This window comes from Pongo pygmaeus, chromosome 9 (assembly GCF_028885625.2).
Source record: "Pongo pygmaeus isolate AG05252 chromosome 9, NHGRI_mPonPyg2-v2.0_pri, whole genome shotgun sequence".
NCBI classification, from domain to species: Eukaryota; Metazoa; Chordata; class Mammalia; order Primates; family Hominidae; genus Pongo; species Pongo pygmaeus.
The window spans coordinates 133,707,918-133,726,212 of record NC_072382.2 but is presented as its reverse complement, the minus strand read 5'-3'; the positions used below and the strand labels follow the sequence as shown (position 1 = coordinate 133,726,212).

Sequence of the window (18,295 nt, the reverse complement as noted above, 5' to 3'; positions counted from 1 at the left end):
GTAAAATGTGCCTTTTGCCTTCTGCCATGATTGTGAGGCCTCCCCAGCCACGTGGAACTGTGAGTCCATTAAACCTCTTTTTCTCTATAAATTACTCAGTCTTGGGTACGTCTTTATCGGCACTGTGAAAACGGACTAATACAGTCCCCTTCTTGAAAGAACCACTCAATATATTTCTGATTGACCATAGTTGAAATTTAAAATAAAATGATAGAGAAATGTGGTAAGGAGATAAACTGAATATAGCTGGGGGATATCGTTGTTTGGCTTTCATTCACTTTGTTTGAGTAAGCATCTGCCAGCACACAGTGCTCATGCCATGACAAGGCGTGAGTCTCGCTTTCCAAGAGGTGCTCTGCAGCCCAAGGGAAGAAAGAAGACAGAGTGATAACATTGGAAAACAGGGTCTAAGCCAAAATGAATAGGGCAGACATTAAGTGCCACAGAGGAACGAGAGGAACACGAATCCAAAGGGTCCTGAATAGTCCTGGGAAGCTTGGTGTACAAAGTGAAGGAGTGGAGTCCTGAGCCAGCATACCGGTCTGCCACTGGCTGCTTATGTGATTTCAGGTAAGTTCCCCCTCTCTAGGCCTTAACGGGGAAGAATTAAGTCTATTTCAGAGAGTTGTGAGGATTAAATGTTACTGTTTACATAAAATATTCACACAGTAACAGACCAATGATAGTACTATGTATCTTATTAACATGATTATTACCAGTGCTTCACAGCCTGGCTTCAAAGCTTCCTAGCTGTGCCACCTTCATCAAAGGATGTAAACTCTGCACACCTCAGTTTCCTCGTCTGTAAAATAGGGATAATAATAACTCCTACGCCATAGGGCTGTTATTAAAGTGTTAATCTTATGAGGCTGAATGATAGGTTAGATATTATTAAAACACTTAGATACTCCCTAACACATAGTGAGCACTCAATAAACATTGGCTAATAGTATTATTACTGCAGATTCTGTTTTACCTCACCCTTTCAAGAAATATGCCTACAGAATGTCAGCGAGAGGGCAGAAAGAGTGGGAGATTGCAAATTGTAATTCTTTTCAGGCTGTCAATGCTATGCTAATTGAAACATTTCCCAATACCTCCACAAGGATTGTTAGAGCTACTTGGATAAGATAAAACATTTTTTAAAAGTTTCCTCACATTAGAATCTTCTGCTGAGCATTTATTCTTTAGGGACTGCAAAAGATCCTCAAAATATGATGTTGGTGAGAACAAAGCAGAATAAAATGAAATTAGAGCAAAAAGTCCTCTGCTGGTTATGAAGAAAACTACATGTATCACCATCATCACCCAATCACCCATAGGAAGATGGATATGGCGGCCCTCCAGGCCAGACCACAGGTGCTCTGGTCTCCCCTAGTTGTGGTTCCTTATAGCTCGGTCATATGATTAGCCAAAAGAGAAAAAAAAACAAATGGAAGAAGACAGACAGATGGAAGGAAGGGTCCTCTGTTCCCCTACACACACACAATACAAAGCAAAAAGAAAATAACTCAGAGCTCTGAACTACTAGATTGTTGCAACCTACATTCAGGTTACATGAAAATGCAGCAATTTTTATGCAAACAAAATACATTCTGAAATTCCTACTTGCCTCTCTGTACACAGAACAAGAAAATGCAGGACCTATGTTTCAGAGTTCAGGGGCTTCCACCCCACCAAAGTCCATCCCAGCAGGGCAGCCCTTCCTTGTTCTAGTGCATCAGAGTTTGAGAAGGAGGGCAATCCTGAGAGGCCTGAGCATCCTCCATACTGGTTGCTTGTTACACCTGGTGCCTGATTCATATCCTAAGTCAGGTCTACGGTCAAGGGCTGGTGTCACTCAGACCCTAGCTCATCTAATCCCTGCCCTGTAATGCTCCATCCACTGTGAAAGCCTTTCTCTTGCATGTCAGGAGGACATTCAGCCCCTGAGGCTGGCACACAATGGCAGGAGATGTTCCAGAAGGAACTTGGCTGGGTTGGGGCCAATTCAAGGGTCTAGAAAGGAAGCTCCACCATGTTCCCATCTCTATCCATACCCAAACAATACCACTGGGTTGAGAACACATGTGAAAATGCAAACAAACATTAGTGCTGAAAGAGAGAGGGGGACCCGCAGAATGAGAAAAAAGAACCATGAAAGGGAAGACAAGGAAAGATAAGTCAGCCAATACATGATAATGCGATTTCAAAAAGAAGCTCCTCCTAACCCAGGCCTGTCCTGTGATTCAGCCTCTGCTGAATGCAGCCACCCTCTGGACAGTCCTGACTTTGATAAGCCTTGAAGACTACCTTCTGGAGACCAGATCCTGGCCTCCAGACAGAGGGTCTCTGTCTGCCAGGACCCACTTCCTGTTTATTTATCTTCAAATCTCTACAGAGCTACCTTACACCTTTTCCTTGAAAAAAAAAAAAAATTCCATTTCTATCTAAAATGTTCCCCATATGAGAATGTCTCTGTCCCTGGGAGGCCCTCCTTGCAGCCAAGGACTAGGGACAAAGGGGGCATCCAGAGAACATTAAATTTCCTTGATTATTACTGCTTTAGACATTCATTTTTGGTTTTTTATTTAAGTAGTCTGAAATCACTGCATATTTGCAACTCCCCTGAAATCCATTTTTAAAGCAGATACACAATCATTTCTGAGTGGGGGAAGGAAGTTGCTTTATTTTCGCTCAGAAGAGTGGAAGTGGTGGGTCTCATGAGCCAACAAATAACTAGGAGTTCACCAGAGCCATGAGGATAAGCTCTCCCTAGACAAAGGATCACTGGATGCTTGTAGCCCTGCACGGGTCCCTAAATTACACACTTCCTTTGGCAATGTCCTGATAACTCAGCTCTGTATTGACATTGCCTCCTCTTCACCATTTTCTATCCTATAGATATGGCCTGAAGTATACAGTCCAAAACAACCCAATCCTAGAAGAAGTCATCAGAGGGGCAAAACAGTAGACACTGGCACCAGGGTTATCTTTCCAGAAATCTTCACGTGCAAAGGACAAGAATACTGCCATGTTGCCTTGTGGTTAGTTCTGTTGCTTAGTTTGGAAAACTTTATTTAAGAGGGCAGACTAAATCAAGGAGAGGCAGGGAAATCGTTCCCATGAACCTTCTTAACTTCCACCTCATGCTTATTCTCTTATAAAATTCCAGAGAATAAAATTTCCCATCGCAATCATTAAGCGTTTCGCCCTCATATGAGAGGTGTGGTTTATCAACACTGGAAATTGAGTTAGCGTTTCTGCAGGCAAGGTAATCAGGGAGATAGAATCACTCTACCTTACACAAAGCATAACCAAGATTCTTCTTCTTCTCCTCCCCCAGTGCCTGTAAGCCTTAACCACAGAAGCCAATCAGGACCCAACCCAACACTGAAACCTAGTTTCTCTTCAGTAGACGAGTTTTGCATGTACTGTTTTGGTGGAGAGCAGGAACAGAACACAGTTCACTACAGTAAATGCCATTTTCCACGGACAAATCAGACTCCATGACTTGGGCCTCAGAAAGCCACGTTCAGACAGGAGAAAGCATCTCTGTCTGCCCACCAGCTCACGGCATGAAGGCACCCCAGGAAAGCCCGGGCACAGTCAGGGCCAGGACAAAACAGCGGCTCTCCCAAAGTGCAGGAGCCAGGGCTGGCAAAGCCCCATGGCATGGGCAAGTGGGGGCATTCACTACAAGCCAGACCCCTCCTTTGGGACTCGTTAACTTCAGAGAAGACTGCTCGCGGGGAGCCCCTCCAAGCCCCCTGGCACCACGGCCACGAGGCTCAGGCACAGACAGTGCCAGGGACAAGTCCCTCAATCTCAGCGACCACCTGGTCCAGCCACCCCTCACCCTTAACAAGTGCCTGAGCTGCAGAGGCCAGTTTTTGGGAAAAAGCTCACCTCCAGAACCTCTGAGCCTTTCCCTATGACTGCCACATTCCCGGGCAGAGCCCCCAGCGCAGCCATAAATTGTGCAGCCCAGGGAACCAGCGACCTCTCCGCCAACCCAGGCACGCCTCAGTGCACACACCTGCACCCCTGCCCCTTGCCCCCACCCCATACAAATCATCAATTCGTAGAATAATGTCAGCTCCCTACCTGAGGGTGGCGCTCTCCCCCTGCCGGACCGTCACGTTGTCCATAGCTTTGGGGAAGGTGGCATCTCCGCTGCGCACGGGCACTCCTGTGGGTACAAGGAACAGCAGCCTGAGAGACACGACCACGAGGCACTTCCAGGGCAGGAACAGGTACCCACAGACCCCCATTCTCGACAGCCACAACTTCCCAGAACTCCGGCAGCCGCACGGCACACGCCCCCCGGGCGAGCACAGGAAGTGGGTGGAGTGCGGCGCGAGCGCGGGGACTGAGCGGTGAACTAGCGGCGACCGGGAGGCGCGGGGAGGAGAAAAGCGCGCAGACTCCTCCAAGTCTAATATTCCTCCCCCAAATCCAGCCTCGGAAAACCAGTTCCACGGAGGACGGCCAAAGGGGGCTCCCTCCTTGCTGCTTCTGCCGGGAAGGTGGCCGAGGAGGGGGAAGCGCGAGGCAGGTGAAAGGTGTGGGCGCGTCTCAGGAGCCGCTTCTTCCCAGTGGCAGTTCAGACATGGCACTTTGGAGAGGAGTAAGCACTTTGGTACCAGAAGGGGACGGGGTGGGCTTCATCCAGCTACCCAGAGGCGGTCTGCAGTCCCTCAGTTCGAACAGGGGAAATCCAACACTTTGTAAGTTTCGGAGCCGGGCTCGCCACCGGAAAACAATCGGAAACAATAGCAGATGGGAAGTGGAGCTCGCGGGAGGCGCCGGGGTGGCGCGCGGAGGAGACGGCCGCGCGGGCTTCGTGCAATCCGCACCCGGGATCCTGCGGCAGCCGCCTCGGTCAACTTCCTCGGAGCCCAAATGCGCGCTGCAGCCGCCGCTATCCGGCGGGGCTCGGCGGGGCAGGGGCTGCGGCGGTGGCCGAGGAAGGAGAGGTCGGGCGGCGGGAGCGGACCGCGGCGGCCCCTAGCTCGCTAGCTCGCTGGAGAGGGCGCGGCGCAGCCGGCACCGGAGCCGCGCGGACGCCAAGCTCAGCGGCCGCCCCCGGCCTCCGCGCCGCCTTCCTCCCGGGAGCAGCCCCGACGCGCGCGGGCCCCGACCGCCGGGGTTGTCATGGCAGCAGCTCCATCCTGACCGCCACTTTCTCCCGGTGCCGCCTCGGAGCGAGCGGGCGGGCTGGCGGCGCGGACTGCGCTCTCATCCCGGCGGGCGGGCGCGGGGCGCCGGGCGCGGGCGCCCACCTTAACCCCCGCCGCGCCGGGCCCAGGCTGTGCACCAGCCCAGCCCAGGCCAGGAGTTTAACCATTTACGCGCTTCCAAATTAGGAAAAAAGACAAAGTTACCATGCAGCCTTAATCAGCCCCAGACTTGAGACATCTTAATAAGGGTCACAAACTAATTAACTGGGAAAGGAACACCCTGCACCATGCATACATGCACCTTTAAAATCATCAGATTAATCCCATTAGCATTCAGAGTAAACTCAGAGTGTTGGGAGGATGTTTTAGAAGAACCTCATAGTTATTCAGTAGTACAGCACCCGCCCAGCAGCCCTCTACAAAGCTGCTCAAAACCCCAGAGACTCAACACTACCATTCTAGAGATCTGCCATATATAAAACAAATCCAAAATCACAGAAGCCTCTTAGTGTGCGAAACTGGAAAAATCGCATCATCAAAATGTTGGTCAAGTTCAGACACCCACTTACATTCTTTATTCTTGTTTTGTCGCCATTAAAAGATGCTGGGCCTGCAAAAGTGCTCACTTGAGTGGATGAGTGTGAGCCACTTGCTGTATTTATACAGCAGACTCCCAGGTTTCCTGGGCCTCACACTCTCGCACAGCTGATTTCATCTTTAAGAGGTGTGTTTCTCAAATTCTTGAAACCCGGGAAGAGACTGGAATTGCCTCGGTCTCTGTCACTTCTCCTCTCTGGCTGCTGCTGGTCCTCCTGTGCCTGTATTATTATTTCTCCCTTAACTTCGGCTCTGAGGGAATGGCCTGCATTTCCTTTCCCTGGCTGGGCCTGGTCCTTGTGCAAGGGGGAAGCACAGAGCAGCTCAGCAGGCACAGTGGTGGTGACATTAATAATGCTCCCTTCTCAGGGATTCCCAGAGCCGGGCTCCAGCCCTGACCCACATTCTCCTTGGGGATAGCGAGGAGGCAACAGTGGCTTTGTTTTTCCCCGAGACTTTCTATCAAACACAACCAGGAAGCTTTTTGTTGTTGTTGTTAACAACTGTTAAATAACAGAAAAATGGTCTTCCGAAAAGCCATCCGGCATCAAAGAGACTGAACCATTATAACTGAGTCATATAACCATAAGGGCTTTGGTACAATACTCATTCTGGCAACCTTCGAGCAGTACCAGTCACTTACATGTAGATACCACGTTGGAGAGGACACAAACATTTCACCAATCAAATCTCCCTCATGCTAACTACTCTATAGAGATAGGACAGAAGTAGGCTTTGGAGAAATGGAAACCACACTCCTGGGTAACAAAGAAAGACTAAGACGGCTCGCCTTTCCATTGTCATAGTTGACTAGGACGTGCTCAGCCAGAAAGAGTGAAGTGACTTTACAGTGAATATCTCAAAATACTTTGCATTAACTCATCATTGGGCCAATTGTTCCCTGCTCTCCTCTGGTGACTTTTCTGATATTAAATTCTCAGGGAAACTCATCTGCTACTTTTGCCCACTGGGGATCATTTGATATATAACACCAAAACTATCAATTGTCAACTTATGGCTGCAACAAATGACTTTACTATCAGGAATAAACAATTACATCTGTGGGGAGCAGAAGAGCTTTGTATTTTTGAAAGGAAAGGAGGAAAATTAACCTATTTTAGCACCAGTCCATTCTTGGAAGTTCCTATTGTGTCTCCCTTTTCCAATGGGCAATTGTGGAAACAGGAAATTGAATAACTTCACCGCGTTAAGATAGATATTATGATGATATACTAAAGCTGTGAGATATGTTTGCTGACTTTCAGTCTGCTGAATTTGGGCTTCTTCTCCACAAGCCAAGGGGTCACCTCTAATAATTCGTCCATTCATTTCAACCATCCCTCATAATCCTACCTCTCAACCCCTCTTCTTAAACACATCCTCACTACAACAAGTGGAAACAAATGCTAGTCATGGGGAAAGGAGACGGGCTCATTCTGAGCTTTGGAGTCATTTCCCTAGAGGCCTGAGAATGGCAGGGATGATTCCTTTCATGATAAATGCTAATCCTGGCTCTTGCATCTAATTTTCAGGTAGGTACAAAGGAGCATTAGTTTTTGCATCTAGGGATATGGATAATGACAACAACAGGCTTTCCCGAGGGGCCTACATATATGATTAACTCTACAGGAAAATACTTAGAAATCCATTTAAGATGGAAGATGCTTTATTAATACATTTGCCTGCCATTGCTTCATTAGTATGTCTGGGCAGGAAAATAATTCTTCTTACAGGCTCTTTGAGATGTTTGGTTTCTACCAGTCTGCATGCAGTAGATCTAAGACAATCAAACCACCTTTGTCTCTGCCCATGAAGGGAGAGCGCTAAGCTTAGCAATCCAGCAGTTGCAGCAGAAAACCCAGCCAAGCTCAGGTAACTCACAGGGAGGACAAAGAAAAGGCACTTGCAACCTCATACCTGCTTCGTGGGCGCAGGGATCCAAACTTTACTCAAACATAGAAGTGTAGAAAGTGGTGAAAGGTCAGAGATGCCCACATAATTAACAAGACAAAATCCATTTTATTCAAACCGGCTATTGAAGTGGTTTGAAAAGATGAAGATCAAAATCATATGTCAACTCACTTCCCAGCCCTTAATCCCTAAATATAACCAACACTTAGTGGCTTATCTTATATCCTGTCTCCTGCTTCATAAAAACTGTTGGATTTATTTTATTTTTCCCAGCATATCCGAGTTAATGAAAAGGGATGACATTCAAAGCAATTTCATTATTTGTGTTCTTTATAGAAACAACTTCCTTTCTGCCTCCTTGAAAGCCGATTCCTAACGAGCGCCCACCTCCACCCTCTTTCCCACCATCTCCGTCTCCTTCTTCCCTTCCTTCTTGCATACACATATACTGTACACATAAATCAACTTGTCACAGCTTGTCTCTGTGCTGACAGCTGTAATTGCTTCAGGTTATAAAAATATCTATAGGACAATGCCTTTCAAGCTCACAAACATGTACACACATACACATTCCCTGAGCAAAAGGAAACAATCATATTCCCTTTAATAATCCTGGGACTGTAAAAGAGGGAGGAGAGAAGAGCCTGCCATGTGGACTTTGGACGGTTGGCAGGCAGGTGAGGAAGCAGTAGATGGAGACTTCAGGCCACCCTAGCATCTGTACACTGAAGCAGGGCTGGAACAGAGAAGAACTCCCAGTGAAAGAGAAATTAGCTGTTGTTTTTGTTTTACTCCATGTTACCCAGAGCAAGCTGGGGCCAGCTAAAGAGCTGTCACTATTCCACACACACAAGAGACGAAAAGAGGAGCACTAGCTTAACAAATGCCAGCTCTGCTTCTCCTTGTCTAAAAAGGCTAAAGGCTCCCCTCTCCTGGTGGAGATCTCACATAGGAGTGCAGGCGAGAAGATGGGAAATGCAGGGCAGTTAGAGAGTGGTGTGACATCAAATAGATATTGGAAGATTTAATCAGAAAAGGAGGCATAAATCTGGATAAAGAGATGCCTCTAGGGCAGTAGGGAAGGGCTGGGAACTGGAAAAATACATGCTATTTTTTGCTCCTCTGTGAATACAGGATCAAAATAAAATCGTGGTTCATCTGGGCTGTAGTCCAACATGTTAGGATTTCAGCAGAAAGAGCAAAGGGGCAACTTGAAAAGGGGAAGAGGGCTCCAGGGAGAGAAAAGAGGTCACAAATAGAGAGAATTGAGAAGGAGGATATGAAGGAATGGCAAAGGTGAGGCTATCTATGGACTTTAAACCCATAAAACTTTATAAGAGATGCATAAAGCAGAGAGATGGTGGATAGAACAATCGGAGGTAGACAGAAAATTCAGGGGGAGCAGGATGAACAAGCCAAAATCAAAGTGCCGATGCAGCGAAAGGCAGGTGCCCAAAGGGGACAGCCTGAGAGCCAGGGGTCTTTGGGGCAGAGTATTTCCTTTTTATCTAAGTTTTGGGTCATAATAAGACGGTGGACTCATAACATCACAGAATGATACATTCAGAAGGGACCTTGGAAGATCTTTAGTATAATCCATTCATTTCTTAAGTGAAGGATTGAGCCGCTGGAAGGAGGAGGAGTTGATCATAGGAGCATAAAGTTTATAAACTGGCCAATCCAGACTAGAACTCAGAACTCCTGACTCCTACAACAGGGTTCTTTCTACTCTACCTGTCAGATAAGAACAATATTTAAGAGCTGACCACTACAGTAACTCCTGCTGCTGCATCATCTGTGGCCAAGAGAGAGACCCACAGAGGACAGGTTACCATGATTGCCCAGAATCACTTTGGGTATCAAATTATTTGGTTGAACTCAAATTAGTTAATAAACCAGCAAGCAGATTTTGAGTTCCTTGTGTGTACCAGGAACTGTGTTGAGAGGTACAAAAATAAAGACATGCCCCCTGCCCTTGAGTTGTGTGTGGTCTAGTGCTATTGGGTATGTGAGTGGTTTTATTTCTATTAACATTCATGAAAATTAAATGAACTCCACCCTGCACTCCCCTATAAGCCCTTGAGAACTTTCTCATTGCTGAGACAAAAAAGCTGAGGTCTGCCTAGCCTGTGGGAAGTGATTTGTCTCATTACACTTATCCAGATTCCCAGGCACAATCTTGGTTCTCTAGCTTCATTGGAAGGGGTATTAGGAGGGGTCGGGTGCTCTGAAGGACTTCTAAATATTGGGAAGCCCTTCATCAACTCAACAGGGCCAGTGAAAGCAATGAATGGGAGAGACATAGGCAAAAGTAACATGGGCCTCCCCTGCATGAAGTGCACTTCCAGCAGGGGAGACAGACATTCAACAAAGAATTTTATGAAATAGTGGATACAATTGTGATGAATGCTGTGAGAAAAAAAAAAATGGAAATGACAGGATAGGAGATTCTCATCGTGTCTGGAAGATCAGGAAACTTTTCCCTAAGGAAATGACATTAAACTGGACTTAACAGTGAGTGGGAGATGAAGGGATGGGCAAGCATGGGCAGGAATCTCGTGGATGGCAGAAGACGGCACAGACGCTACATGACCCAAGACGGAAAGGAGCATGAGCAGAAACTTCCTTGACAGCCTCAGACGGTGCTCACACAAACTAAAGATGGGCACCTCGGGAGTGCTCTGTGTCTCACTGAAAACCTCTAATGCCATCAACATTGTGTGTTCATGCAGTCATGGATTCATTCAGTACATATTTATCCAATAAGAAGGACCGGGACCTTGGGTTTTAGACTCAGATCAGAAGTCAAATATTCACCCTCTCCATTACTAGCTGTGGGACCTTCGGGACATGCCCTAATCTAATCTGTAAAATAGTGGTCCTCATGGTACCTACTGCTCAGTACTGCTGTGAGGATGAGATGAGGGAGTAGCTGCAAAGAGTTTAGCACAGGCCTGGCTGCTCCCAGGCTTCTCACGCTGGGACTGGAAGGAGCTGCCATTGGCTGTGCTCCCTTCATTCTGAGTCAGCCTACAGGTGACATTCATGCAGAGAACCCAGGAGCAGACTGCTGAGTGCAGGCCCTGGGAATGCTCTTAGAGTTTACAGCATAAGGGGGACAGAGCAGGAACGTCATGCTGAGATGTAGTCGGAGAGGAAGTAGCACAGCCTCTAGACCACCCACAGCAGGAAGAGCTGTGGCCCCCAGCTCCCACCCCACTGTCAGGCCTCTGTTCTCTAGGCCTGTGGGAAACAGCCTGTGCTTGCAAAAGAGGAGGCAGCTTTCTCTTTCAGTAGCAGCCGCCTGGGAAACTTTGAAAGTACAACAGAAAAGTAGCCAATCCACCTGACAAAAAGACAGGACACCTCCATCCCATTGTAAAGTGAGCCACAATGTCTGACCTCCTTCCATGAGCCTTTAAGCCCTTCATTGCTCCAATGTGCCTGATGGCTGAATCCAAAGCTTCTTCTGCCATGCAAGGCCCAACACGCTCAGGTCTCCATCTTAAACAAATCACTGGATAAGAACATCTTGGGCCTGCCTCATCTCTCCAAATTTCTACATTCAGGGATTGGCCTTGTAACCTCTGTGAAAGAGTTACCTGCAGACATTCATCTGCATGCACACACAGACACCAGTTCTAATGTTTCTGAGCCCAGCCAGAGTAGGGAAGTGGCTTCTCAAACAGAAAGAGCCCTAGGAATGGCAATTTTATCAAGTACAAACTTGGGGTTTTAAACTGTCAGAGGAACTTGGCTTACTTCTACCCCTGTGCTCCATTCTCCCTAAACGATCACCTAGAACTTTTGTCTCTGTTTGACCTTTTCCCCTCATTTTCTTTAGAGGTTTTATTCCTTGTTCCCCATCCAAAAACAACATCAGACAAAGTAAATTTTAATGACATAAGAATTTGCATAATAACATATGGGTCCAACTGTACTTTGTGTTGGAGGTGACATTTGTGCAAATATATTTTGTAAAACAGAAGACCTGAGTTGTAGTTTCAACTCGGCCCATCATTTTGTCACCTTAGATAAATCACTGCTTGTGTTTGAATTTTTAGCTCCTTTGTTTGTCAAAAAACATAAAACAATCTTCATGATCTGTGTGTCACTGAGAAGGTCTAATGACTAATTCACTCAAATGGGTTAATGCACTTTTGCAGAATTAAAGGAAAAATTTCAGAGTACAGTGACAGCTCAGTAAGAGGCTGGGATCCAGGGTCTGGAATTCCAGCCCCAAGTCTGCCCCTTACCAGCTCAGTGGAATAGCTCTGCTCTCTTCCTCTTGCCTTCTAAATGAGGAGTTTGGATGAGATGGCTTCCCAGGACATTTCCAACTCTAATAGTCCAGGATTATAATGCTTCTCAACACTCTTATCAAATTCACTCATCAATCCATCCTGCACAGAAATAGCCCTTCTTATATGGCCTTCCATTCTTCCCATTCATCTAGGTAACCACTTCAGAATGTTGAAAACTGTTGTACAGAGTAATTAATGAGCTGCCCTGGATCTGAGGCAAGCGATGGAAGAGTCAAGATGATTAAAAGTCTTCCGATAAAGGGTTTCTTTAAGGAAAAGAAAATCCCACAATGCAACCAGCAATGTTAATCTTCAATAAATATGCTGTTAATATTTAACTGGCATTTATTTAAACTTACAGTAACTGTCCTATTAAATCTAAATTAATTGCCCATTTGGGAGTCTTCCCCTAAAGCCTAGCTGGGACATGGCTGTCTAGATACAGTCTATGCTAGGCATCCAGCCATAAAGAGAATACTTAAACCCTCCTTCCAGGACTAGACTCTTGGAATATCCGGGTTAGAAGAGCCTTAGAGATCTATTGGACTGTCTGTCCTTTAACTTTCCGTGGCCCTATTTTTTTTTTCTTCTCTTCAGTAAGGGATTTTTTCTGTGTTTCCTGTATCTACCTCTTTCCGCCTTTTCTTTTTATTTGGATTCTCTCTCCTTTCTGTTAGTGTTTATTTCTTCCGTACTTCATGGTTTAGATTCATTCTGCTGGGTTTTATCTCAATCTCTCCTGAGTTTCTTAAATAAGCCATACAGGCATATGTTCATAGCATATTCTGTACACACATGGATACATATACATACATATAATTTTATGTGTCACAAAGAACATTTTCTAATAGCAGTTGTATATAAAAGGCTAAGTGCCATGAAATAATTCCTGAGTCATGCTGCTTTAGAAGGGGCAGCAAGAGTGTAATTGGGTAGAACTGATCTTTGCTATCCCTGAAATCAATCAATATTCTTTATTAGAAATGTGGACCTGGCTGAACTGCTGTGATGTTATTTTGCTGGGATTGTAACCCATTTACATTTCCACACCAAACATATACGGACACACCATACCGGTTTCATCAGATCAGTTGACTACTGAGACGTGGATTTCAAACAAACACCTAATTAGATGGGTTAGTGTTCAAACTGAGTTAACTTTAAACCAATGCATCAAGGCTGCACAGAATCTGAACTTTCCTTGGGGAAGTGGGAACTGGATGAGACTAAAATCATTCACTCTAAGGTTCTAAATGTTTAGTTCACCAAGTTTGATTTATAAATGTTCACTGTTTGCTTTGCAGGCCCTGGGACAGGAATGGTAGTATGGAGGGGACAAAGCACCAGTGAGGAGCAGGTGAAGTGGTGGGAAGGCACCCACACATTTTAAGAAGATAAACGTACTCTCAACTGCTTGTTCATGGAAGGCTTGAATTTGTACTGCCCTAGAAGTCAAGTTTCTTTGTATTTCTAGCTAAACTAATACCCAAACTATCCACTTCCTTTTTTTCTTCTTTACTTCAATTTAAAGCATCTATTGACTCTGACAAACCTATTGACTCTTACAAAGAAATAATAAAATGCATTTCTGTATGCTTGTGAATCTCTGTGACTTTCACCTTGTTGGTCCACCTGTACGCATTACCATCATGAGTTCAGGGCCATTCTAAATAAAGTAACTGAGGTTGCCCTTGGGGCATCACAGCCTTGTGCTTCTTTCCCAACCACCTCTCAGAAAGAAATGATTTCCCTAAAGCTGTGGTATGCTTTCCTTCACTAGCTTAGCACAAAACTACCAGTGGTACTGCAGGTCGTGAGAAAGAAGGAGCAACTTGTGAGTGTCTTAGGAAAATGAACTTATGTGCTGTTCAGGTGGCTTTGAACCTAGAGGAGGCAGAATTTGGAAAATGTTGTCAGCGTGCATGTGAATAAACCACAACACATGAAATAATCTACCCTTGCTTTCACAACAGTTTTGACAAGGTGTCAGGATCACAGATACCTTTTAGAAAAGTGGGTAATGAGAAGACTATATATTTTTTTCAAAGGCAGAGAGTTGCTTAAAGCTAAGATATAAATCAAGGGTAGATTGACATGTTTCTATATGGCAAAGTATTAATACTAGATTCCCCAAGGGACAGTTGCTAGGACAAATCAAATTTAATATTTTTACCAATGATCTGTCAAAGGGAATTCATAGAGAACTCTTCCAAGTTTGCAGAAGACATTAGGTTCCCTTAAGTAATTAAACCTTTAGCTCACATGGATGAGCTGCAAATAATCCAGAAAGTTATTTGGATATGTGGAAAAGTGGCCAAATATAATGGAAGATACTCTAGAAAAAATAAAGTATGCATGTAAGTTGCTGGCATCTAGGCAGTCGATGAAGAGACAGTGATGTGGAAGGGATTGGGCATGAATGCTGGAGTTAATGGCTTTGACTTTATGTCCAAGTTCCACAAATTACCAGCTTGACCTTGGAAAATGTTCTCACCTCTCAGAGTCTCATTTTTCTCCTCTATTAAAAAGGAATAATACCTACTTCTTATATTTGCTGTGAGGGTTAAATGAAATAATTTATGTAAAGTACCAGTGAAGTACCTGGCCTGTAGTACCAACTCCACAAATGGTTGCTACTGATTATTCTTTTACAACCCAGGAAAGTAATCTTGGAATCGGTGATGGCTAGCAGTTCCCAAGCTATGATCCTTACAACACATATTGGAGCATGGTACTATAGATTGCTTTCTGCAGGTATCAGGAATTTTTGCTGAAAAACAAGTGTTGGCCCAAACATTTTTATGAAAAACACTAAAAGGGTATTAGAAAAAATAGGAACAAGAAAGAAATGTTATTTTTACTCAAAATTGTTCCGTAAAAATTCTCCTAGTATTGCTTATAGTAGTTATCATTGTAGCTCACAAATAATAAACTTCATGCAACCAACTGCTGAAATCAGAAATCGAGTCACTTTTAATCTCTTCCCTCTTATCACTGCTCCTCATTACCCAATCTGTCTCTCTCTCTCTCTCTCTCACTCTTTCTCTCTCTCAGTCTTTTTCCTGTGTTCTTCCTCCAAAACATATTTTACATCCATCCACCTTTCTCAACCTCCACTGCCTTGCCTGGCCCAAGCCAAGATCTCCTTATTTTCTTATCTGGATTCCTGAAACTCATCTTACGTGGATGTCCTCCTTCTGCTCTTGCCAGCTCTGTTTCAATCTCCACATTGAAAGGAAGATTTCCTGAAATCTGACCTTGTCACTGTCCCGATTAAATCTTTGGTGGCTCCACACTGCAATTTGAATAAAGCTCCAAATCCTTTCTGCGGTTTCTGAGCCCTCAGGACATGGCATCTGTGTATTTTCAGCTTTAGCAACTACTTCTTCTTCCCTTTTGGAGCCATGTCAGGTTTTGTTTTATTGTATTACACTTCTAATTCCTCAGAGGTTCTTCTTTCTCAATTGAGGGACTTTTTATGTTCCACTTCCTGCCTAGGATGCAGTCCCCATGTTCTCAGGCTGAGTTGTCTTCACCCTTCTCGGTTCTGACTGGCTCATGAAGGCCTCACTGTGCTAGTCTACTGGACTTGGCATATGCCTACTGCATCAGTGCCTCACATAACACTCAGAATACATGTAATGGTCTAATTTCTGTCTTTTTCTCTGTTGCATTCCTGAAACCTAACACAATGCCTGGAACATAATTGGTTTTGATAAATATTTGTATTTAAGTGACCAGCACAGCTGAGGAAAATTCAAAGATTGAGATAATTTGTTTTGTAGGGACTTCCAAATCTCTACAAACGAGGAACATGAAATTGATGATGACATTTGATATTCACGATGTATAAGGATAGAGTGAACACATACTTAATGACCAAACTCTAGCTAAAATAAAATAAAAAAACTCTAAGAAATCAAGACAGTAGTTAAAGGAGAAAAACAAGTATGTCTGAATAAAACTTATACAGACAAAAATAATCTCTAAGTAAGATATGAGAAGGCTTGAATAAATTAATGTGTGATATACCCATACAGTTTGTTAGGTTAGAGGCGTCTGCTGTATATCCCTAACCTTTGAAGTATGACTCATGTAAAATTGCCACTGTCCAAAGCAGGTAACTAGGACATCTGAATTTATGTGACCCAGTGTGACCTTTCTAATGTCATGGTCCCATCTACCCAGTAATTCCATTTTCTGCCTGGCTGGGGATACTTGAATTATGCTTATCTCGCCCTTCTCCCACCCCTGTAATACACACACCTACCTTATGTTACAACTCCTTGTAGAAGGTTTATGTACACTTGGTAAAGGCATTTTTTAAAATACTATGAAGTGTGTGCATGATTTATGTGGAAATGCCTCCTGAAGAGGAAAACAGTTCCCTTTAGGCAGGGTTAGTTGGCCTGCCTTGCTTTCCAATCCTTCACATGCTTGGCTGTTTCCTCCATGTATGACCTCTGACTTTCACTCTTCACTGGGCTGGGGACCCCTGCTCCTCTGTGCACTCACTTGTTTTTTGTACATTGCCTCTGAATTTACCTTGGACACATCCTTCACTTCGCTTGGCCCCTTCGTTCCAAAAGTTTGACTTCTAGCAACTAGAAGAGCTGGATTAAGACATAGGTCTCTAAATTCTCAGTCTTAGCTCTTACTTGCCACCTCAATGCATCCCTGTGTCAGCCTACATTTTAGGGCATGATGGGAAGCAATTTGTTTTCCATAGAATTTTTCATTTTTCACTCTAGTGGAAGAGAATTGTGACAGCAGTCATCACAAACAATAGATAATGCATGAGCCTGAGTTCTCGACTTTGTGCTCCACAGGACTGGCCTCAACAGAAGGTGGGGGAAACTAGCTTATTTTTCAATTTCATTTCCTGAAGACACAGATGCATAAATGCACAGAGCCCCAGAGACTGAAAAACATGGTAGGCCAAGACTGGACTGGCTTTAGAAAATGTTCTCCCAAATCAAGATCAGAGTAAGTTAGTTGAAAAGATTATTTTTGATTGCCCAGTTGGGATGAGAACACCCTTCTCACATTTATTCAACAAGCATGTCCTAGGATAGGTGACGTGTTACATCAGGGACTGTCATATCCTTGATTTCCAACCTCCATGGCTACGAAGAGATGAATGTTAGAAATAATTGCACAGATAATCAATGAATCACAATTGGAGTCAATACTACAAAGGGAATATACACAATTTCAAGAGAACAGAAAAGGGGAGAGTGTCTTATTTATAATCACTCGATCTCAGCAAAGAACAGGTAAAATACATTCAATGATAAATGAGAGAAGAATTAATGAACGAATGAATAATCATGTAAAAAACATCTAGGCCTGTGCATCTCAAATGTTTTTCCACAAAGCCAGTCGGTCATACTTCCCCACAGGCAGACATCAGCACTGGACCCCTTTCCTTCTTCTAAGAGGCAGTCATATTCCAGGGAACTGGGGTGCTTTCCCACATTCTTATTATTTATCAAACAAAAATAGAAGAGGTTTGTAAATCAGGTTATATAAACATTTCGAGCACAGTCATTCTGCTCTTAGGAGAGATAGCTAACCACACTCTCATAACAAATCCACTTTGATCCCAACATCCCACTTACGACCTTCTAGCACTCTCCACCCAAGAATAGCATTAATAATAATCAGTCTATTAGCCAGGGTGCTTGGTTTGAATCTGAAAAATTTGAGAAATGATCTTATAAATTATTTTCCAAGGATATCATCTTTAAGCATTAACAGGCACAACTGACACTGAATTCTGGGAATTGAGCATAATTACATGGAAATTGACACGACACAAATGCCAAGAATTCTGTTAACCTTTAATATCTTTTAAAAACTCTCCCCTCATAATTATCTCTTTCCTTTGTCTCAAATGTTACTGATGAATATTTAGAGGTATGAGCAAACAAAAAAAGTGGATGGATTGTGGAATATTGGTCTTTGTTTGGAATCCTAGAGTTTCCCAGGTGTTCCATCAAGAGGTGATAAATAGAATACTTGGAATTTGACTATTTTCAGAGGTTATTTCTACCTTTATATTTGCTCTACTCGAGTTTTCTGCTTATAATTCCCCATGCTGAGTAGAAGCTCCTTTGCATTAGTAATTACAGTAAAAGTGTAGGTCTAAGGCACTGGGTGTCTAACGCAATTCCTAACCTGTGCTGTGTCTTTGCAAAAGTCATTGCACCTTTTCAGTGCTTCAGATACCATTTCTGTACAGTGAGTGTGATGACATTTAACTCCAACTGCAACAATATTTGCACAGTGATGTAAACTTTACCAAGGGCATTGCCAACC

General features: G+C 44.2%; 1 protein-coding gene across 7 annotated transcripts in view; it reads right to left on the bottom strand.

The window, feature by feature from the left end:
- Positions 1 to 18,295, bottom strand: part of NTM (neurotrimin) — a 958,823-nt gene that overhangs the window by 428,676 nt on the left and 511,852 nt on the right. For 6 of the 7 annotated variants that reach the window (XM_054439510.2, XM_063671630.1, XM_054439513.2 and 3 more), the window contains exon 2: positions 4,087 to 4,171. In XM_054439510.2, the coding sequence (XP_054295485.1) occupies positions 4,087 to 4,171 (85 nt within the window). Of the gene's footprint in view, positions 1 to 4,086; positions 4,172 to 5,731; positions 5,822 to 18,295 lie in introns of those variants that run through there. The other variant, XM_063671633.1, reaches the window with a different exon arrangement.